The 23,448-nt window shown below is 40.9% G+C and overlaps 1 protein-coding gene across 3 annotated transcripts in view; it reads left to right on the top strand.

The window, feature by feature from the left end:
* The window catches only part of AR (androgen receptor), a 201,341-nt gene extending 180,011 nt beyond the window's left edge, over nucleotides 1-21,330 (top strand). For 2 of the 3 annotated variants that reach the window (XM_040466963.1, XM_040466962.1), the window contains 5 exons: nucleotides 2,972-3,259; nucleotides 9,049-9,193; nucleotides 13,173-13,303; nucleotides 14,085-14,242; nucleotides 14,892-21,330. In XM_040466963.1, coding sequence (XP_040322897.1) covers nucleotides 2,972-3,259; nucleotides 9,049-9,193; nucleotides 13,173-13,303; nucleotides 14,085-14,242; nucleotides 14,892-15,047 — 878 coding nt within the window. In that variant the 3' untranslated portion in view covers nucleotides 15,048-21,330. The remainder of the gene's footprint in view (nucleotides 1-2,971; nucleotides 3,260-9,048; nucleotides 9,194-13,172; nucleotides 13,304-14,084; nucleotides 14,243-14,891) is intronic. The other variant, XM_040466964.1, reaches the window with a different exon arrangement.
* Nucleotides 21,331-23,448: the final 2,118 nt, after the last annotated feature.

Genomic DNA, 23,448 nt, shown 5'->3' with positions numbered 1-23,448 from the left:
TTTATCAATAGCATGAATAGGGCATGACGAATGAGACAGCTGCCCCAGAAAACAGTCTAAATTCACAGCATTATTCCATAGAACTTTCTGGGATGATGGAAATATTCTATGTCTGTATTGTTGAGCACTTGAAATGTAGCTAGTGAGAATAAGGAGTTATATTTTTAATTTTCTTTAATTCTAATTAATTTAAATGTAAATCACCACCTGTGGATAGTTACTGTGTTGGACAGTGCATATCTAGAAGAGACTCAGAGAGGCAAGAACTGTGACAAAGTAGAAACAAGTTAGTCAAAAAGAGAGCTGATGTGGCACATAGAACTCTGGATCAGGAATAAAAGCCCTGGTTTTAGTCTTAGCTTTGCCAGTAGGTGATCACTCTTTCTGGACTCAGCCTCCCCATCTTTGACTTGAAAGTTTGGATTAATGTCAGAAATCTCAAAATGGTAGTTAAGTACTAATTTACCTTTAGAATACAGAGGAGCTCCAGGAAGATTTTTCAATGTTACACTAATGCCTTCTAGGGTTGTGTGTATGTGTGCACGTGCATGTGCATGGCAGGGGCAGGAAGGCCAGTAGCCATTTACTCTTGTTCACCAAAGTTTCTACCATTCTCCTGTGCACACACACACACACACACACACACACACACACACAGACAAGCACACACCACTCTATTGCCTATGTAGACCCTGAAGGTATTTTGAAGCTGTGGCTCCTGGGTGAGAAGATTTCTGTAGACCTTTCCTACTTTGTCATTGTATGTGAATTTTAAGGCCATTATAGTGTCCCAAACCTGTTTCTACTTTGGGCACATGGCTGGAATATTTTCATAGTTTCCTGCCTCTTCCCTTCTGGATCTGATACTAGTTACTGAAGTTTGAAGTCAAGGGTGAGGATGGAAGTCAGAGGGAATATAAGCCCAGCCCCGCTCCTCAACTCTGCTGTTTGGCTAGAAGTAGTGTTCAGGCTTCAGAGACCTTGAGGAAGCATCATGATACAGTAGAAAGAGCATAAGCTTCGTAGTCAGCAAACCAGGTTCATATTATTGGGTTCCCTTTCTGGATATCTATGTTTCCTAAGTTTACTCACTTATAAAACAGGGATAGAAAATACTCCTAACTTCCTAGGATCATGTGTAAATAAATTATACAATGTGTTCATGAAGTGAGGCACATAGAAGACCATGAAAAAAATAGTTATCTTTAAACTTAGCAGAAGACCATAGGGGAGGGGGAGGGGGAAAAAGTTACAGAGAGGGAAGGAGGCAAACCATAAGAGACTCTTAAATTTCGAGAACAAACTGAGGGTTGATGGGGCGTGGGGGAGAGGTGAAAGTGGGTGATAGGCATTGAGGAGGGCATCTGTTAGGATAAGCACTGGGTGTTGTATGGAAACCAATCTGACAATAAATTATATTTAATATTAAAAATAAATGAATAAAAACTTAAAAAATTAAAAAAAATAGTTATCTTCATTTTTGTTAGTTACCTCAGGCATAGAGCTAATAACATCTCTGTCCTCTTTCAGATTGGAATGGGGAAGACGTGGTCTGACAGCTCCTGAGCTCAAAGCCAGGAACTGCTAGTGATGGGAAAGATGGGGTCTACCTTTAGAAACTGTACCAAGGGAACAGATCCAGGAGGCACTACCAAACTGTGCAGACGCCTACAAGAATCCATGTCAGCAATTGGTTCACCACATGACAAGATATTTTGGGTTCCAGGCCTCTAGATCTGGGAGAAGATGGGCCCATACCTTCTATCCTTTGCCCTTGGTGGAGGTGGGGCATGGGAGTTGACAGTGTGTGTGCATATCTCCTTAATACTGACTGTGCAAGCCCTGCAGAAATGATTGCTGGACAATGTCATCTTGTACTTTGGGTTGATTTTCTAGTCTCACCTGTTATTTTACCCTGAGTTCTCTGTGTTCCTCTTACACCACCAACCCTACCATTTTCTCCTCCTGTATCCTAGTTGTTGATCCAAATGTTTGAACCATCCTTGCATTGACTTACTGAGTTGCACTATGATTGGAGTTTCCAGGACTTATTTTTCTAATTATAACTGAAAGTCAGTTCCAGAAGTCAGTTCCAGATCTTTTTCTATAGGATCCAGAAACATATGAACAACAGGTTTTGTTCTATTTATCCATTTAAATTGAGCAATCAAATTCTCTCTTTTATTTTTTACTTATTATTATTGCTATTTTAAAGGGATTAAACATAAAGTAGCTTATGGTTCTCCCCAGTACAACTGCCTATGCTAGGCCTCAAAGTTATAACCTTTTCAATTACTTATATTTCTGCCAATATAAATGCCAGGGAAAATAAAACAAAATAAACATCAGGACGCCCAAAAACCTCTATCTAAATTGTGTGTGTGCAGGCACAGGGGGAGGTTGGCTCTTCAGATTTGAGTTTGAGATTATTGTTGTTTTAAATAATGCTATTTCTATCATTCTTTCTGATGTCTGCCTCTTAGTATGGCTCCTATCTTACAGAGTATAGAGTCAGGGACATTCTGTTAGTTCTTTGATAATATTGGGGATTTCAGCCCTTTAGCTTCTTAATTTCCCCTTTGGTAAAGATGAAAATCAATATGTGTGTTACAGTGTATGTTCAACTATGGGTGTAAACATTTGACAATATCTGAGGCTGTTATAGTGTTCAGTAGGAAATGCTGTAACACGAGAAAATTCCCATTTATTAAATCCAGAGTGGGCCTGAGTAGAAAGCAAGATATGAAACTTTGGATTTAGTAGGGATTTGGAATGATGAATCATTCATTCATTCATTCAATTCATTCAACCAGTGTTTAAACTGAGCACTTGTCCTTACGGAGTTTAGATTCTGTAACCAGGGAGAATGAGCATACTTATTTTCTTAGCTTAGTCAACTCTTCTAACAGGGTAGTTGAATTGTGTGTTTGGCCATTGATAATAAATCCAAGTTTCCTTTCCTTCCCAATAGCCCGGAAGCTGAAGAAACTTGGTAATCTGAAACTACAGGAGGAAGGGGAGGCTTCCAATGCCACCAGCCCCACTGAGGAGCCAACCCAGAAGCTGACAGTGTCACACATTGAAGGCTATGAGTGTCAGCCCATCTTTCTGAATGTCCTGGAAGCCATTGAGCCAGGCGTGGTATGTGCTGGACACGACAACAACCAGCCCGACTCCTTTGCAGCCTTGCTCTCTAGCCTTAATGAATTGGGCGAAAGACAACTTGTACATGTGGTCAAGTGGGCCAAGGCCTTGCCTGGTAAGGAAATGGAAACTAGGGGCATGGGATAAGGTAGATCATATTTAGTGAATTGCTCCTATCGGCCAGCGCCATGTCTGATCCTTCCCCGCCAATTAACTCATGCAGTACTCACTATAACCTTATGGAGGGAAGTGAATGGTATAATTTCCATTTTAAAAATAAGGAAAATTAATAAATCAAGAAGAGCAGCATTATGGAATATTCCATATTCCTCACATCAGCATACAGCAATCACGTTTGCATGTTAAACCCACGTATATAGTCAGCGAATGTCCCCATAATCACAGACTGTGTGGACACCATAACCTTATATACCTTAAGATATTCTTCTACATGTGCACATACAGGCTCACCTGCAAAGATAGTTTTGAGCCTGACTGATACTCTGTCATCAATATTACCTTTAGGAACTCTTCTAATATAATATGGTAGAAAGAAGGGATTGAGAGTCAGAACACTTAGGTTCTAGTTCTAGGTTCAGAACAGTTAGGTTCTACTAACTCATTGTGTGACCCCTTCCCTTTCTGGGTCTCAATTTCTTCATCTATATTGTGAGAGGAGTAGTTTGGACTAAATTGATGGTTTTCAAATTTTGCTTCAAGGAACTCTTAGTGCTCTTTAAACTGCCTTGGGAATTATAGTGGGAGGAAATATTAGGTGATAGTGAAAGAAATACAAAATTTCTGTCTACCTTCTGCTTGGTTACCTCCAATGGTGGGGAACTCACTTTCTACCTAGGCCATCTGAGGTTTGAACTGTTCTGTTTATTAGGATATTAGAGCTTGAAGAAACCTCAGAGTTCATCTATCCAAGGATAAACTTTCCTTTAGCAGCCAAACTCTTTATTTGTTAAAAACATTGTATACAGATCCAAGTAGAGCTGGTTGATTTAAAGCCAGTGCCTCTCACTCACTACCGTGAAATAAGCCTCAGGTCAATCTTACAGAATCTTAGGGCTCCAAGGAACATAGTTTGGAAACCAATGAAGAATAAATACTTTGATGGTTGTCTTCATCCCAAAATTCTATAACTCAAAGATTCGTTTGAAATATGGACAACCTAAACTTGTTATGGAGTCAAAAATTAACATGTGTTCTAAGAAAAACTGCCACTCATATTGAAATTTATGGTGAACAGAGCAGCTTCATTTGTATTACCTGATTTGATCTTCATAACAATCCTATAAAGTAGGGATTCTTTTTCCTATTTTATACATAAAAGCATTAAAGCTCTAAGAAGTGGCATGCTTGGCCTACAGCTACATGGTCAGAAAGTAGTAGGACCAGAACTTGAGCCCAGGTCCCCTCCTAATTCCAAATCTTCTCCTCATCCCACTCTACCCATAGTCTATGTAGTGCCCCTATAGTTCTGAAGCCCTGGGATTTATAGTGAGGGGTCAAAGCCTTATCCAAGCCCACTTGGATGCCCACTTCAAAGCTGCCTTTGAAGACCTTGCATGTTGGATATCAAACCTCTATTTTTAACTCACAAGACCCAGTCATACACCTTCCCTGCTTGAGAAGCTGAGGTCGACTAGTCAATACGACCACTGGGAAGAAGACCCAAGGACTCTGGTTGTGTATGCACTGTGCCAAAACAGTTCACAAAGGAAGGAAAAAATACAAAAATGAATAAAATAGAAAATTTCTTTAATTCTAATTACTTATTCAGCTGGATGTCTTAATATCACATGTGTAACAGAGAATCATTTTAGTCTTTCCTAGCTCTTGCCAACCACCTAAATTACCCTATTATATAGGAGAGAGAAACTTTTCATAGATGTGATTCCACTTAATCCTCAGAGCAGTCCTGTTAATCATAGAAGCTACTATTTACATTTCAAATGACAAGGCTCAAAGAGGTTAACTAACTTATTCCATTTTGTTACTTAACAAATTAGAACCAGAATTTGGGCTCACATTACCTGATTTCTAATTTGATGGTGTTTACAATAAACTAGTGCAAATCATTATGGCAGAATTTGTATGATTCCGAGTCATTGGCTTTCCTCAGCCCAACCCCCAGAATCAGAAGCCCTCTCTTTAACATTAACAAGTCTGCAAGTCAGTATCAGTTCACCATAGCTCATCCAAGGAAATGATCTCTGACCCTGGGTTTTTTAAAATAGTAGTTCCAAAAGAAGCCAATTACCACATTTATAAGAACTGTTATTATCTATATGATTGATAATTACCTACTAGTTCTAGTTATTTGCTCATTCAACAGATTGCATTACTGTCCTGTGCGAGCCACCATGCTAGGCATCTACTTGAATAAATTTTCTTCTTTTAAGTTTTCTGTGATGGTGATCATATAAGTAAATTGCCTAGGATAGTACCTGGACTTTAATAAATAATAACTATCAATTGAGGGGGGGTGAGTAGATGGTTTTCAGTACATTTGTGATCAGATGCTTCTGATTTGGAATCTTCACTATATACTAGTTGTGTGGCCCTGAGCTAATCACATGTCGACATGTGCTTTTGTTTTTTCATTTGTAGAGATAGTAGAACAATCACTAACTTGAAAATTGTTAGCAACATTCAGATTAAGTATAAAGAGGACCTAGTACAGTAGCTGAAACCATAGTAGATGCTGTGTAAATGATAGGTCATTATTATGAGGCTTGAATACTAAAGACACTGCTTTAACTAAAATCAATTTAAGCTGCCACCAGCCTTGCTTAGAAGCTCCTGCATGGGTCCCAGGGATGAATTATCTTATTTGAAGACCTTAGTTATTGAATGCATTAGCACACCAAAGATTTCCTAGCTGGCTTTTCTTTGGACATGTTCTCCCAGAGTAGATACGGGACTATAGGTTTCCACTACAGATTGCTAAGAAATTAGAGTTGACTAAATTTTATCAAGAAAACAGAATCTCAGTGAAACTACTTCTGCTCCCTAACCTGTTTGGTATGTTTCAAAACTTGATAATAACTCCTCTTCATTTATCCAGAATAGCCTAATACAATACCAAATAGGTGTTAAGTGAAGGTGTACTGAAGGAAACCTATAGGCTGGAGCTACTGTTTCCTCAAGTCACCCCTTACTTAATAATCATGCTATCTGAGCAGACAACTTCAAAGCCTAAGCATTAGAAAACAGAGTTAGGTATTGTAATCATATTAGACCTATAGGAAAATTAGCCTGCTATGCTGCTTATGTATACACAGTAATTAGGATTGAGTTCTAAGCAGGTCTCACTAGGACCATTAGTATTATTAGTTAGTTAGTATTACAGTCAAACTAAGCTTTCCCTTTTTTCTCCTCTTTGTTAGCCCTCTGGCATTTCAAGGAGTGAAAAAAGCATCAGTACTGACAGCTTCCTTAGTACTTGTACAGTTTAATCCTCATTTTCCCTACACATCCTCTTATTCACACACTCAGCAGCCAAGTCTTTGCTTGCTTCCACTCCAGAGGCTCAGGTTTCAAGCTCCTGGGCCCTTTCCCCAAGGTATGTTCCATGCTCGATCCCTGCTTTTTGTGTCCTGCTAGGAAGAGTCAGTATCAAGAGTTCTGTGCTACAGAATGACTTCTGTCAAGAAACACTCTGGTGTCTCAGGTTTCAGCTAGTCTGTCAGCATATCACTACAGTGAAGATAGGATGCTAAGGCCTGGGAGCTAAGATTGCAGTCAATCAATTGAACTGCAATGGTGGTGATATGAGGACTCTAGAATCCCTGATGTCTGGTAGGGTTGGAACAGAGAAGAGAGAAGAGAAGAGAAGAGAAGAAAAGAGAAGAGAAGAGAAGAGAAGAGAAGAAAGAGAGGAGAGGAGAGGAGAGGAGAGGAGAGGAGAGGAGAGGAGAGGAGAGGAGAGAAAAAGGGAAATGGGGTTTTGGGGCAGACAAGGACCAACTAAGCAGAACGACATGTCTACATAGTGTACACTTCAGACCTCGGTCTATGGCTACCAAAAGCTCATGAACTTGGTAGTTCTTGAGTTGTGCCCTTCAGCAGTAGAGCGGAAAAGGCCCTGAAGAGAATTAGAACACCTAGGTTTTAGTCCCAATTCAGCCACACATAGACTATATGACCTTGGGTAAGTCCATTAACTTCTCTAGTCCTCAAATTCTTTGTTAGAAAAATTAGTGTCATATTTTCTTTTCTCTAGGGTTATTGTGAGAGTTAAATGAGGTCATCAACAGGAAACTTAGAAACTTTATCTAAATTAATGGAAGCATTACTAATGAGGTATAGCAAAACAAAATTTCTGATAATTCTGGATATTTGGGGGAAAAGAGAATTGAGATACTGGTAGAAAACAAGCTCTGAGGTGATTCTCTAAGCATCTAATTGTCTGGAAACCTCCAGAAGAATATAGCTACATCTGATCTATCTGTGTGGTATTGTGGAAGTAGCATCTAGGAGCTTCTGCTCTCTGAGACTAAGGTAGATAATTTGGAGATCATTGGATTCCCATTTTATAAAATGAAAAAAATGGGAATCCTTAGTCCTCTTAATTACTATTAAATTAAATAATAAATGTTAAATGAATATTTCAAAAATGTGTACTCAACTATCTGAACTGTACTATGTACTAAGGAGAAAACATGAAATAGGGATGGTTCTTGTTTTCAGGAATCTACAAGTCTTGTGGAGGAGATAGATGTGTACTTAAGTAAATTCCAATACTGTGTAATAAGTGTTGTAATTGGGTGGGGCTACACAAAGCTCAGTAAGAAGGTGAAACAAGAATCATTGTCTGCTTAGATGAATTGGCAAAGGCTTCACAGAGGAAGTAGATTTTCAGTGAAAATTTTAAAGACGAGTAGGTATTTATCATATGGAAAGCCTAGGGAGGGAGGAATACATTCTAGACAAAGGCAACTGACTATGCAGAGATAGCAGAGATATGGAGGCATGAGAAAGTATGATGTGTTCAGCAAACTAAGTTTTTCAGAATAATTAGAAGCTAAATTATGAAAAGATAAGTGGCAAGAAATTAGTCTAAGGAGGCAGGTCATAAAGAACTTATTTGTGTATAATAATGGTAGCAGGGCAGAAATGGTAGAGTAGGGAAATAGCAAAGTCAGATTACTTGTTGAGTACAAAATAATGGACAGGAAGTGAGTCCTAAAGAGGATCAGAGAAAAGATAAAGAGCCTGAAGGTGGTATAGAGAAGGCAGTGGCTGTCAAATGCATTCCAACATATGCTGATATGTAATAATATTCATTTCCCAGGATTGTTAGAAGGGAAAAATAAGTATATATCTGGAAAATATCTTTGTAAATTGAAAAATGCTGTTCATATAGGAGAAATGATTATTACACTGCATCTTCAGAAAGGCATAGTAATCAAGAGCACAGGCTTTGGAGTCAGACTGCTTGGCTTTGAAATGTAGTCTGCCAGTCACTAGCCTTACAATCTTGGACAAGTTTCTTAACCTTTCTGTGATTCACTTTTACTAATTCACAAGATGGGGCTACTCATAGAACCTAATTTATTGTACTATTTTGAAGAATAAATGAGCTAATATAAGTAATATACTTATAAAAGAGTTCACTCATTGTAAGCAGTGTTAGATTATTATTCTCTGCCAACTGACAGTACCATATTTTGCCTCCATTATCATCTCATTTGAGTAGCCTAGTGAGGTAGAGAGAGAAAGGAGTATTATCCCCACCATAAAGTTTATTCTCCCCCTGTTCCTCAGTATTGATTGTCCCTGGGACTCCTCAGGAGCTGCTAGAGTTTCAGCAATTTTCAGCCCAGAAGATGGCTGGGACTTCACTCAGCCCATCATTGCCCAATCTGACCACTGCCTCTGCCCCATCTTCAGGCTTCCGCAACTTGCACGTGGATGACCAGATGGCAGTCATTCAGTACTCCTGGATGGGGCTTATGGTGTTTGCCATGGGCTGGCGGTCCTTCACCAATGTCAACTCCAGGATGCTCTACTTTGCCCCTGACCTGGTTTTCAATGAGTAAGTGCTCATGGGCCCAGAACTCACATAAATATAACATCCTGGCCAGATCTTTTGGTGGTGATGATGGTAATGGGGATAATGGTGGGGGTGGCCCATTTGTCCTATAGGTGAGGCAGTAGAGGCTCCAGCCAACCTGCCCAATCTGAGGTGGCTTTGCCTTGCTGAAAAGCCACCTAGTAGGAAGCAATGGGGGGGGGGTGCTGGTGCTGAGCCATTTCTTTCCTATCCAAAACCAAGTATCTTGGCCATGGTTATGACCTGCTTTGTAGATTATCTCAACCTCATGTCAAGGCCCCTCTCCTTCACTGTAAAACAACTAGGAAATGGACAAAGGACTCTAGCTGTGAACGCTGAAGTTCCTGTGGTCCCTTTCCTACCACTGAGGGCCAGTCACCATTTGTTGAGTAACTCCTCTGTGCCAGAACTATACTACGCACTTTCAAAATCCTTCCCCATTAAGTCCTCATGATAACCTGATTTCCCCTTTTTACAGATAGTATTTTTTTTTAATGGATGGGGAAAATTTGGCTTAACAAAATAAAGTGACTCACTGAAGGCATGTTGGTGGCAGAATTCAAAGTATGTCTGTATAACTCACAGCTCCTATACTGCCTCATGGTGGTAGATGACAAGGAGGAACAGCTCCACCTTTCTCTAGATATGCAACATTGGCTTAGCTACTTCCCTTCTCTTTAAAACAGGTTTAATTAATGCTTGCCCTGCCACTAGCTCTACTTATCTTTCATGAATTAGGCCAAGGGCTCAAATTTTGGAATTATACTTTTCTCAGCTAAAATCTCTGCTCTATAACATCCTGCATCACAGTCTTTGGGTAAGACGTAACTTCTCTGATCTTCAGTTTCCTTGTCTGTTAACAAAATATAACTTTCTTAAGTGGCTTGTTATGATGACTAAAATTGGATGTAAAATGCCTGTCTAATAATAGGCAAGAAATAAGAGAAATACCTTCGGATACTCTTCCCCTAATTGTGATAACCTCTTCTCTATGTCTGCTGTTTGAAGTCCCTTGATAGCATTGTGCATGGAGCTGACAAAAAAAAAAAAAGCCTTCCCAAGTACCTTGAGCTAGTTTCACCACAGAGAATCCTTTTGGTCAGGGTAGGAGTTGACCTTCCTTCCTCTCCAGCCCTCTAACCCAGAAGAGCCTTAAAATAAAATGTACAGGCTACTGGTTCCTTCCAGTACAGCAAGGCCTTATGGGGCAAAATGAGTATCCCCAGCTGCCCTCTTCCAACCCAGCGAACCCTGGTAGCCAGAAGCTAAGAATAACCATTGGGCTTTTGGCACAACCTGTTTAGAGGTTTCCAGATCTCGAAAGAGTTACCTATGATGCCATCTTCAGGGGCAGACCTTTAAAAGCTCTCTTCCTGTTTAACCCCTACCCTCCTGCTGCCCTCTAGTGATTGAATTAATACCCTGGGCTCCTGCACCACCCACCTCATCTAGAGCCCTTAAACATTTGCAAGGTGATAATTGTTGTTTTCTAAATCCTCATTTCCTTTTCTGCCTCTGTGTAAGTAATGCGGCACCCCTTCTCAGCTCGCTGGCCCACTCCCATGTATTTTTTCAGAAGGCACCACAGGGGCAGAGTCCTAGGCCCATCAAGACCCAGGGCTCCTGAAACAACAGGGCCCCCATTCCTCATGTAGGAAGCCCTATGTTAGAGCTTTTAGAGTCTCTTTAAACATCTAAACCAATGTTTCTCAACAGGGATACTGTTGACATTTTCAGAGGAATAATTTTTCGTTGTGTAGGATGTTCTTGCATGTTTGAATATGTTTATGTTTAACATCCCTCATACCTGCCTACCAAATACCAAAGAAGATGTCAGTAACAACCCAAATTTACCACATATACATCTAGCACCCAGTAGGGAGACAGTACCCTCCAGTTTAAAGCCACTAATTATTGCTAGCCTCTTCAAGAAACTAATATGGAGAATGAAGTCCATAAAGAAAGACAGGAACTCTGAGCCAACCCATTTCCTGATCTCTCTGACATCAAAACCTGTCATAAGCCCTGCTTTCTTCTTTCTTCCTCTCCTTTTTGTGGAGAACACATGTTGTGAGGGTGATGGGCTTGAACCATAGCTGTGTGATCTTGAATAAATTACCTAACTTCTCTAAACCTTAGTCCTCTCATCTGTAGAATGGTGAATACTATGATAATGGCACCTTCTTACATGTCATTTATTGAACACTATTTGCCAAGCACTGTCCTCAGTGTTTTCCCATTTTCATCTCTTCTTTTATTCACTGTTGTTTATTCTCCTCTACCTCTGCCCTCTTCCTGAATATTCCTTTTCTGCCTTCCACACTCTTCTCCCTTTCCTTCCCATTAACTCTTTCCCTACTCATTTTGTCCTTTATCCTTCTTGCCACCTTCCCCTCTGAATTCCTTCCCTTGCCTTTCCCATTTTCTTCTCTCTTTTCCCCACATTTCTCTGTCCTTGGGGTTTGCAGCAGTGTTGCATCAATCCTCCACATTAGGACCATAATTTTAGTGGTAAAAAGACTATAGTGTTATCGTCAACAGAGGCTTGGAAGTACAGTAGAGACTGGAGCAAGGTTAGGTCCCAGTGTCAACAGATCTCCTTAAAAAATTCTCTAGGGTGTGAAAGGCCTTGGAGCAACACTGCTTTGGTCAGTTTACTTGAAATACTATCTAAACATTTCCTCTTTGTAGCTGGTATCCATCCTGAAATGAATACACCATCTGCCCCCTTCCCTTTTTCTCTAGGCCAGCTCAGATCTCTCTGAGATAGGGTGTTGGGCTTTTACCTAAACAGTTCTAGGGCTGTTTATCCTGTGGACAAGGCTAGTGTCTTGGGGACCAAAATGTCAAACCACAGCCTTCAAGCCCAATCCAGGGTCTTTTTCCTCACTACTTAAGTGGGTGTTGGACTTCCATTTCCTTTCTTTACAAGATACAAAATCAGTCTCTCTCTCTCTCTCTCTCTCTCTCTCTCTCTCTCTCTCTCTGTCTCCCATACAGACACACACACACACACACACACACACACACACACACACACACATGATTTCTGAAATGTTGAAAATCAGGAAGACCAACTAGCAGAAAGATGCTGTATCTTCTTAGAGTCTTGCCATGGCCAGTCATAAAACAGACAGGTTGCCTGCCCCCCTGCCCCGAGAAACTGTTCAAGCCTTGGCCACTTCCCTATATAATTTATAAGTGATAATGTGATGATCTGTTGACAAGCCACTATAATAAAGGCAGCTCACATGTGTTTATAACTCCCAAACTGTGATAAGGAATAACCATTATATGAAGGAATAGGCTCCCCTTCAGGGGACATTTAGATTGGACATTCAGAAACTCTTCATTGCTGATTTGATAAGCATTGGAACTCATTGTGAAGGCATATGGGGAGTCTTTCCCGTTTTATTTTAAGTGATGAAATTTCTATAGAGGGAAATGTCATTTACACCAAGAGACAGGGGAATTGACAGGATAAACTACTATGGTCACTTGGGAATCCTGGTGTCCTTATGTTAGGAGTTGATTCCTAAAGCTTATCTCCTAGAAATTCTCCAAGTTGGGATGCCTGGGAGGCAAGTTCTGGCTCTGGCTGTAGCTGGAATATTAGAACTGTAGTCAGGGAGACCATGTGCTTGGCACATTGTGTTCATTTGGTTAGGCTTTCCTGTCTCTGTCCCAGGAAACAGGAGGGGCACAGAGACCTGGAAATTCCATGTGCTAACCCATATCCTGGGCAGGGAAGATGCCCAGTTATGAGTAGTTATCAGGATGAGTAGTTATCAGGATGTCAGGATTTTAGAAGAAAAAAAGAACAAGCTTGTTCCTTATCAGTAAAGAACCAGCAAGAGAAACAGTGAGCTCTTTTTAGAGAACCTGGGTTGGGGAGGGCAACCAAAGCTTATTGTTAAGCCCTCCCTTAGTCCCTTCCTTTCTCTGTATGTCTTATCCCCAGGTACCGCATGCACAAGTCCCGGATGTACAGCCAGTGTGTACGAATGAGGCACCTCTCTCAAGAATTTGGATGGCTCCAAATCACCCCCCAGGAATTTTTGTGCATGAAGGCACTGCTGCTATTCAGCATTAGTAAGTGCCCGGAGAGACAAAAAATGCTCCTGGTGCCATAGGGACTAAGAAGGGAGCTACTTTTTCCACTAAAGATTTATCAGAGAGAAGCCAGCTCCTAGGCATTTTCCTTCTTTATTCACCCTCCCTCTTCCACTCTCCCTTAGCAAAGAAAGTCATCTTTGCTAGAACTCAACCTCTATTAGATCCCCACCTATCTCCAGTCTTTCTCTGGAACAAGGCTTTTGGAGCTGGCTGTAGCAGGTCTCTGAACTTTGCCATAGCTTCTACCATAGAAACAGGCAAGAACCACCTAATATTTATTGCAGAGCAATAGTAGGAGATCTGTGTAAGCAACTCAGATAGGATTTATTAGGCAGCCAAGTAATCTTTCTTTAATGTCTCTTCAGAATGCTGTCTTGGCACCTGTGACAGGAAAAGGAGGCAAATTTTGATATTAAAAGCTACATATTTTAATTGTCTAAGTCAGGGCTGGACTGTGACAACATAAAAACCACAGGTCATAAGAAATGTGTAGATGAGAAGACCAGAAAAATGAAAGGCTTAGTAAATTGTATTTACTTGATGCCTTTCAGATTGGGTCCAGCTAGCTTTTTCTCTGTGAACTTGCTGGCAGCCTGAAGGACCCAGGCATACAGACTTCAACTGACAGGAAACCAAGTAGATGGTTCCCTCCCTGTGCGGGTGGGGGTCAAGTTTGTTGTCAGAAAACTTGGTGCTTTGTCTAATGCTCCTTTGTGGGCATGCCTTCCCTCCCCATTCTGTTTTCATCCCACATCAGTTCCAGTGGATGGGCTGAAAAATCAAAAATTCTTTGATGAACTTCGAATGAATTACATCAAGGAACTTGATCGTATCATTGCTTGCAAGAGAAAAAATCCCACATCCTGCTCAAGACGCTTCTACCAGCTCACCAAGGTCCTGGACTCTGTGCAACCTGTAAGCAAACAATGGAGGGTGCTTTGTCAGGGAGAAATAACTTGATACAGCCAAGTGATAATATGCTCTTCTAGGATCTGGCACCACCTGTTAGGAGGTGCTTCCATTCTCCTCTGGCTTTGAGTTTAGTCCAGGAAGAAAATGCAATGGAGAGGAAAGGAACACGGGTCACAGTGCCCCTGGAAATTGTGAAAGAGGTGGAGGAGTTGAGAACAGAGCAGTTGGGACTCAGGGAAAGGGCTTAGAGAAGATAAGTTCTCTAGTCAGACAAAACAGGCCTGAATGTTTTTCCCCTCTTCCTTGAATCATGTGTGTTTGTGCGTGTGTGTGTGTGTGAGAGAGAGAGAGAGAGACAGAGAGAGAGAGAGAGAGAGAGAGAGAGAGAGAGAGACAGATTGTGTGTGTGCATTTGAGTGCATGTGCTGAGGAAAAGGAACATGCAGTCCTGAGTTGGAGAGCTTGCAATGGTGTAGGAGATCTCTTGAAAGCCCTCAGTAACTCCATGGAGACCATTTAGTGTACATGTGTGTGAACACACACACACACACAAGGAGGGCCAAGGACAGTGAAGGAGGATGGGGTGAAGAGCCTGATACAAACCAACTCCTTGTCAAGCCTGTTTTCTCCCTCTTATTGTTCCCCCCTACAGATTGCACGAGAGCTGCATCAGTTCACTTTTGACCTGCTAATCAAGTCCCACATGGTAAGCGTGGACTTTCCAGAAATGATGGCAGAAATCATCTCTGTGCAAGTGCCCAAGATTCTTTCTGGGAAAGTCAAGCCCATCTATTTCCACACACAGTGAAGCTTTGGAGACCCCCATTTTCTCACCCTACCCTACTCCCCTTTTCACATATCTTTTGCCTGTTACAATTCTGCACTACTTCTTTGCAGTGCCTTGGGGAATTTCCTCTTTTGATGTACAATCTGTCATGAAGATGTTCCTGAGTTCTTTTTGCTAAACTTTTTTTTCCCTCTTTTCCTCCTTTCTTTTTTTCCCTTCCTATCTGACCCTCCCATGGCTCTTTCAGACTCTGCTCCCTGCCATGGCTCTTATCTGTGTTTTGAATGGTGTTGTATTTCTTTAAATCTGTGATGATCCTCATGTGGCCCAGTGTAAAGTTGTGCTTGTTTATAGCACTGCACTGTGTGCCAGCCATGCAAACGTTTACTCACTTAATGCCACGGGAAGTTTAGAGAGCTAAGAGTATCTGGGAAAACAAAAACAAAAACAAACAATGCCCCTAAAACCAAAAATCCTTGTAGGGTTTTTTTCCCTCTTAAAAAATATAAAAACAAGCACAATTCCTCAAAGAGACCAACAGTGACTACAGTAAGGTGAAAATTGCAAGCGCATGGGGAGTCACTGATTTTGTTTTTTCCCAAACTCAGCCTCCCTGGAAAACTTTCTTTTCTGCCAATGGCTATTGCCATTAGAGGACAGAATGACCACAAAGATTAGTTAGAAGTGGGATGAGGGGAGGAGACAGATTTAAGAGATGATGGGAGGAAGAAGACAGATGGATCACCAGTACCTGCCCACAACCTTGGCCCCTGATGGCTAGACTGCATTAACTGCAGTGCAATTCATGGTACTGAAAATGTGCTTCTTGTTTGAAAACGTGTCTGCATGTGAATACCTTCCCTACAACCAATACTTTTTCTCTCTCACTGTCTGCCTCCACCCTCGAATTGACTTTCAGTAAGCCTTTCTAAGAGCTTTGAACTGAATGTTCTCTTTAGCCAAAACTTTGTTACTTCCACTAAAGACTCAAACCAGTAAGAAAGAAGGGAGAGATCTGACCCTTTGGAAGACCCTATACAGATTGAGGTCTGCTTTCCCATTTATGCATCAGGGAAGAGGTTGGGGCTGGAGTCAGAGGAAAAGGAATTGATGGCTTGGTGGTTTTCCTGCTTAGGGTACTCTTTGCCCTTACCTTTAAAAGATCTGAATGTTTTCTGCCTGATGCCATGCAGCTGAAAGCTCCCTCTTACCCTCCCTTCAGTGTTTTGTGTGCCTAGACTTCACTAGACTGTGTTATAGCCATGGTGGTGATGTTTGTCCATTATTTGGGCATGTTCACAGACTCTCTGCTAAGAGCTCCTACCACCAAGAAGGCCAGCAAGCCAAGAGTCTTGACATCTGTCTCTAGACACATGTAGACTCAAAAACTTCTTACCAAATGTCTTTCATCAACTATCCAATCTCTGGAGCCCTTAGACAAACTGGAAAGAAGGCATCAATGGGATTGGACAAGCTGGGCATCTTGCCCTTGTCCCTTAGAGATGATACCTTCCCACCAAGTGGAAAAATACCTACTTCTTCCTCCAGAGCAGCTAAAGGGGCTATGAAGGTCAGGGTTAAAGAGAAAACTCAATTACCAGAATGAGAAGAATGAAGGCACTAGAACCACAAACCCTGTAAATGCTCTCCTTGCCACCCAGCATATCCACCTACAGAAGTCATGGGAAGAAGAGAGAAGAAACTAAGAGGAGACTGACTACTAAATTAAAGTCTTCAGAGGCAAAATCTAAATCCAGATGAGCACCATCTGGTCAGTTTACTCATCATCATCCTCTGCTGCTGATTCTGGGCTCTGATATCGGCCCTACTCACTCAGACTCCCCACCTTTGTTGCTGCCTCTCAGTCAGAGGAAGACTGAAACATTTATACTATAGAACCATCACCTCTTTTGGAAAGTTCTGGTTGGTGTGGCTCCAATGGGCTGCCATCCATGAACTCAGGGTGTGCTCCCGGGACACTGGTTTCATATAGTCCTTTGGCACACCTCTATTTTGTGGACTTTGTCCCCCAATCCTGAGTTCAGGAGGAATGTCCACCTGCTTTCTCATCTTGGCAACTGCCTCCTCGGTTAGCTCTTAAAGTCATCTGTTAAACTCAAGAAATGAGGGGCATGTTACCAAGCTACCCATTTCAGTTGGTTCACTCTACTTGTTGAGAAGATAGTATCTGAGTGACATGTTATTATCTACATGGGTTTCCTCCTCTGATTTCTGTGTTGATATTAATAGCCAAATGAACTTGCAAAACAGCTTTTTTTAAATAACAAGGGAAAGGGGAACCTAAGATGGGTGATATACCAGTCTAAGACTGCTGGACAAAATTAAAGCTGACAGGTTCTCTTTCTGAGGTGGGATAGACAAATTATGGTTTTCTTTGTTATGACATCATTTGGCTTGTATAGGCTCACAAGATTACTTCTAGCTGTTTTAAAGAAAAAAAATCCACTCTTTTCAGTTAAACTAGGTTATAGATTAATAGTTCCTTTACATCTGTTTTGAAATGATTTTCACCTTTTGTGGTACATGGATTTGATTATATCATTATAATACCTTTACTTGTAAATACTAGATGCTCTCCTTTTTTTTCTCTGACTACAAAATTTTTCATCTTTATGGATTTCCCAATTGTGACTCTTGTCTTTATGAATATATATGTTTTGCATTTGTGAAAGCCAAAAATCAGTGAAACAGCAGTGTAATTAAAAGCAGCAACAACTGAATTACTGTGAATTTCTGAATGGCAAGACTAGGGAAAATGGCCTAAACAAGGCCTTAGGCCTAGTGTTTTTGCACTGAGGTTTCAGTGAGTGAAGGAGATTTTAGCTTAGCTTTGTTCTCCCACAGATAAAAGGGGAATTTTTTTTTTCTTTCGGCCATTGATGTTCCAGCCAGTGTAATTGACAAAAGTCTCATTTTGCATGTACTCTGCTATACAGACTTGATGTGGTTGGCACACTCTGCTCACCCATGAAGGATGGGCCATCCAGATCCACTCACCTGGTAAGCTGAAAGATGAGAATAACTCACCAGACAAGTCATGGTAGCTGTCTCCAAAGAGGTTTGCAGTGCACAATGAGGATGGAGTGAGGAAGAGAAAAAGAACATCAGGGAGAAGGCCCCATCTGTGCTAGGTAGCAGACAGCTGCCAGGGTCACAAACTCTGTGGTCAAAGAGTCATGTGGCAGTTTCAGCTTTTGTTCATTGTGTAGTGGTCCCAAGCCTGGCCTCTGAGTTGAAATGTGGGTTGAGTTCTTTGTTTCACAACTTTTCTGTGCCACAGACAGTATCATTGTTCTTGGAGACTTCATTATTTTTTAATGAGAATGGAAGTTTTTGAAGGATTCTGTAACATATCTTTGAAAAAGAAATTCCATATCACATATATTTTTATATATGTTCACTGTAACTAAAAAAGAAGAAAAAAAGCTTCACTCTGTCCTTTGGGTAGTTGCTGAGGTGATTCCAGGTTGAGAAATAACGTGCTGATGCTAGAGTCCCTCTCTGTCCATACTCTACTTCTAAATACATATATTCATATATATCAAGAAGTATTCTATTTGCACTTTAAGAGAAATAGTTTCATCATCCACATGATACACTACACAAATGACCTAACTTTGAGCTTCAAGTACTTTCTGTTTGTTTCATTAGCCACAGCACAGATATGGCCTTGCCCTCTTTTCTCCCTTGATATTTGGCAGGGTTCAAAAGCCCAAGCCACTCCCTTTTACCCCTTTCCAGCCCTGTGCCAGGGTTGTACTTCATGAGACTCTCTCAAGACATCCCTGTAACTATCCCTGCATGGCCCTGGGAAAACAAGAAACTGACTACTAATCATCTTGTGCCATTCTCCCAGGTGAGTGGGCACTGGGCCAAAGGAGTGACCTTTGTGCTCAACCCCTGTAAAGGGTCATGGGAACCAGGAATGCTAAAGCACAGGCTCAAATCCCAAACTTAAAGTCAATAAGCCATTTGGCATGTGCATTTTCTTATAAAAGGAAGTTTCTACCCCTGCTGCCTTTTATAGGCAGGTCTGTTTCTTACCAATAATCTCTTTGAAAATCTTTGAAAGTAGTTTTTTAAAAAATACAAAGAAATGAAAGCATCACATTATGTAACCAAAGATTACACTGTATCTGCTAAGAGACCAAAATTTTAAGAGCAGGGAGAGAGCAAGCATTAGTGCCTCTTTGGAAAACTATCCAAAGACAGACTAAAGGACTTTTGTTATTGACTGACCTATATAAGAGTTTTGTGGGTTTCCCCCAACAATATACATGTTTATAAAAGTGAAAATAATTTAAAAAAATAAAAAGGATTATAAGTCCTTCACTAAGTGATTTTATAAGCAGAACTAGCTTTCTTTTTCTCTAGTAGTTGTTGAGCAAATTCTTAAAGCTCCATTATTGCATGGATGGAAATGGAGCTGTCTTGGCCACTGTGTTTGCTAGTGCCCATGTTATCTGAAGATGTGAAGCCCTTGCTGAGAAGGGGAGCATTTAAAGGACTAGATTTTGCACTAAAGGGACAGCAGGCAGAATTCCTCATTTCTGCTCACTTTGGACAGCACAAAAAGTTCTCCTGGGTTTATGGCAGAAGGTTGAAATATATTGTAAATGAGTATTTGTATCCATGTTTCATATTGAATTGTATATGTATAGATATAATGTGTTCTGATAGCTTTATCTTTCTCTGCACCTTTATATTTGGTTCCAGGTCATAATTGATACCATGTACTTATGAGAGAGGCCACAGTTACATTTTGGAAGCTCTCCTCAGAATGGAAAAGATACCTGGGTTAATCACATAACTAAGAGATCTCTGCCTCTACTGGGGCCTTACCCATAGGCCTAACAAAGAAGCAGAGGGGGAAAAGGATAGGGTACATGATGTATTGCACTTTACTAGCCCAAGACAGATGAATGTGTAAAGGGTGGTGAAGACTCATTGGAATCAACTGGGATTTACCACAAGGGATGTCCAGACTTGGGGCCAAAGGCCCACCCAAATGATTAACCAGTGGCCTCCTAATAGGACTTGAGCTTTGGAAGGAGGGGCATTCTTTCTTTGTTCTTCACCATCCTTGAGAGAAAAAGGCAGTTTCCTGCACTTGGGAACCTGGAGCAAGCGCTCCATATTTCACACAATTCACTCACCTATGATTGAGGTGCTCTTGCTACTGGGTGTCTGTGTGCTCTAATTTTGGTTTTGGGTATGTTCTGTAAAGATTTTGACAATGAAAATGTGTTTTTATCTGTTAAAAAATTGTCAGTGTACTAGAAGTTGTATATCTGTAAATGCAGGTTCATTTCTGCCCATGGGTAGGGATGTTTTTCTTCAGTTAAGAAATTGACACTGGGGTCTGCTGCCCAGAGCCTCCCAACCTTCAACCATTTCTAGGAGAAGGCAGAAAAATCCACTTTAGTCACTCTTTCTCTTCAGATTATTAGGCTGAGGTAACAAACCATTTTGACTGTTTCTTCCCCGAGAAATAAGTGTTAAGTATTTAGATTTAGCATGTAGACTTTTAAAAGGAAAAACAGCCTTTGATGCAGTTTTGATTCATCCCCATTTGATTTCACCAGAAAGTAGGTAATGTGCATTGATTGCTCAGCAACCCCAATTCAATATAGCAGGGGTACTGATCCTGTTCCTTATCTCACTTGTCTCTTAGCCGTTTATAGAATTAAATGAGAGGCTATGGATTGAGTAGCCCTTGTAGCCCAAAACAGTCCCCATATCCCCATTAACAGCCACACTAATTAATGAGGCTGTCTATCATATGGCTGCAGATTCCACTAGCCACTGAAAATTGAAACATACACATACCCCAAAGGAATGAAAATCCTAAAATGTTGCTGCTTCTCTGGTGGTGCCCTCCCTGGCTGATGCTTTACATTTTGGGACTCTGTTTCCTGCACCACAGTCAAGCTAGGCCTGCAGTCTTTCCCAACCTTAGCCCTTGGTGCTAACTGTCCTGCAGTGAAGTGCCTGTGGGATTGTCCTATCCCATAAGCTACTCAGGTGCTGAGAGTAGCCACCACTGGGATAACCCAAGCTAAAAAAAAAAGTCCCCTAACCACTCAGTGACATCTTTCTGCTTTTCCCTAGACTGGAACATTGATTAGGGAGTGCCTCAGACATGACATTCTTGTGCTGTCCTTGAGATTAATTTGGCAGCAGGAGGGAGCACACAATGTAACCAAATGTAAGAATTAATTTTCAATGTTGAGGGGAAAAGTAAAGAAAAGAAGAAAGAACACATCATATAAAGATTTTTTTTTTAAAAAGAAACATTAATTTTGCTTGAAAGTTCTTTTGATGGGGCTTCATTACTTAAAACGACACTTGGCCTCCACTGGGCAGCAGGACCAGCCCCAAGCGCTAGTGCTCTGTTCTTTTTTTTTTTTTTTTTTTTTTTTTTTTTTTTTGTAATCTTGGAATCTTTTGTTGCTCTAAATATAATTAAAAATGGCAGAAACTTGTTTGTTGGAATCCATGTGTGACTCTGAGTTTGTCTCTGTCTCTGCTTTCAGAAATGTCATCCATTGTGTAAAATACTGGCTTGCTGGTCTTCCAGCTAAAACTTGGCCACAGCCCCTGTTGTGGCTGCAGGCTCAAGTTATTGTTAACAAAAAGACTCGAGAAAAGCTGCTAATGTTCTCTTATCACCATTGTTAATTTGTTAAAACATAAAACCATCTAAAATTTTAGGAGAATGTCATTAGAGTTTTTTAATTAGCTCTTTTTTATTGGCTTTCTTTATTGAAGTCAAGAGTTGGTATCATGCCCAGTGACCTTTTATGCTATGTTGATTTTCACATATTTAAAAAAAATCTTTGCACAGGGGCTATAAATTTACCTGGTGTTGGTCCTAGCATAGGTTGAGCTGGGACCACCAAAATATCAAAGAGCCTGGGCTAGAAAATACAGATGGACCTTTATGACCCATTACAACCTCCCATCAAAAACCCTGAGCTTGTCAACCAGGAGAAAGTCACACAAAACCCAGCTGTTCACCCTCATCCTCATCCTTATGGGAGCATAAAATTATTAGGAGCTTCACTGCCCAGTTCTTGCCAAGCTTCACATAAGGAATGGGCATGTTCACATTCTCACTGGTTTTCAAAAGCCTTATCACCCTTGACCACCCAGGTAAAATCTGAACCCACCTTCTTTGGGATTTTTAAAGGTTTAGACAAGGTAGCCTCCTGTTTCCTCCTAGTTTGGATATTTAAATGAGATCCAAAGTTGAATATATAAGCCTAAGATACAGACCATCAATGAGGTGTGACAAATGCAGGTGAGGTGACAGATGAAGTATGCAGAAGCTTTCTTTGCCTCAGTGTCCTCACCTGTAATAGGGGTTGCACAATGTCTCTCTACTGGGCCAGGCTGAGGACTCAATAACAATGTATGTGACCCAGCCAATGAGGCTATTGCTCTTGCTTTGTTCCCTGTTAAAATGCAAGAAACCCTGAGAAGGATCCCACATTGAGCTGTATTTGTCATTGACCGCCTCAGAGTGGACAGATTTCTCAAATTTTTCTTGAACACAGTACTTTTTGGAGAAAAGAAAACAAGACATTTTGGAGATCTGTGTGTCTAAGTAATAGAGAATATGTATGTTTGTGGGTTATGTGTGTCAGAACCTGCCTCCAGAAGACCCTTCTGGTCACCATTGCTTAGTTCTATTGTACCTACAGAGACTGGTCTAACATCCACCCTACTTGATTTTATTTACTACTCAGCCCTTGCCTAAAGTGACAAGGTAATTAGCATCCATCATAAATTTTCCAAGGAGTAGCAAAACACAGAGGTCAGAGGGACAAGGGCATCTAGTGGATTAAAAGGAACCTGGAGGCCAGATCCCAATATGTGACTTGCTCATAGTCATATAGCCATGGTATAGCTAGAATTCTGACCTGGTGATTCACTATATGGTACTGGGTAACCCTCTGCCCTTTTCTGGATCTAGTTTTCTCATCTATGACATGATTATATGTGAAGATGTGCAGTAAGCCTAGATGAAATGGGAAGCACCTTCCAATATGGAAACTATGGTTATTGCAAATTACTGTTACACCTTTCTTAATCATGACATAAAGGGGAAAGGAATGGGCTTTTTATTACCCCTAGAACACATAGTTTTGGAACTAAAATCTTATTTGTACTCAACAAAAATTTACTGACCACTTGGGAGAGCAGGGGATCAAAGCAGCAATTGAATCCTGTGTTGTGGATGCTATTTACCCCTTGATTGGTGGGGAAAGGGCTCAAAAGTGAAATAATTTGTTTACCATTTAGATGATCTCATAAATAGCAGAGATAATTAGGAGTTAAGTAAGCCATGGTGCATGTTTTCAGCAAATTTACAGCCTATTAAATGCCTTCGGCCAGG

Source organism: Herpailurus yagouaroundi, unplaced genomic scaffold, assembly GCF_014898765.1.
Source record: "Herpailurus yagouaroundi ecotype Mexico unplaced genomic scaffold, PumYag 67073, whole genome shotgun sequence".
In the NCBI taxonomy this organism is placed as follows: Eukaryota; Metazoa; Chordata; class Mammalia; order Carnivora; family Felidae; genus Herpailurus; species Herpailurus yagouaroundi.
The sequence above is the reverse complement of the archived record's forward strand: the minus strand, read 5'-3'. Positions and strand labels throughout refer to the sequence as shown.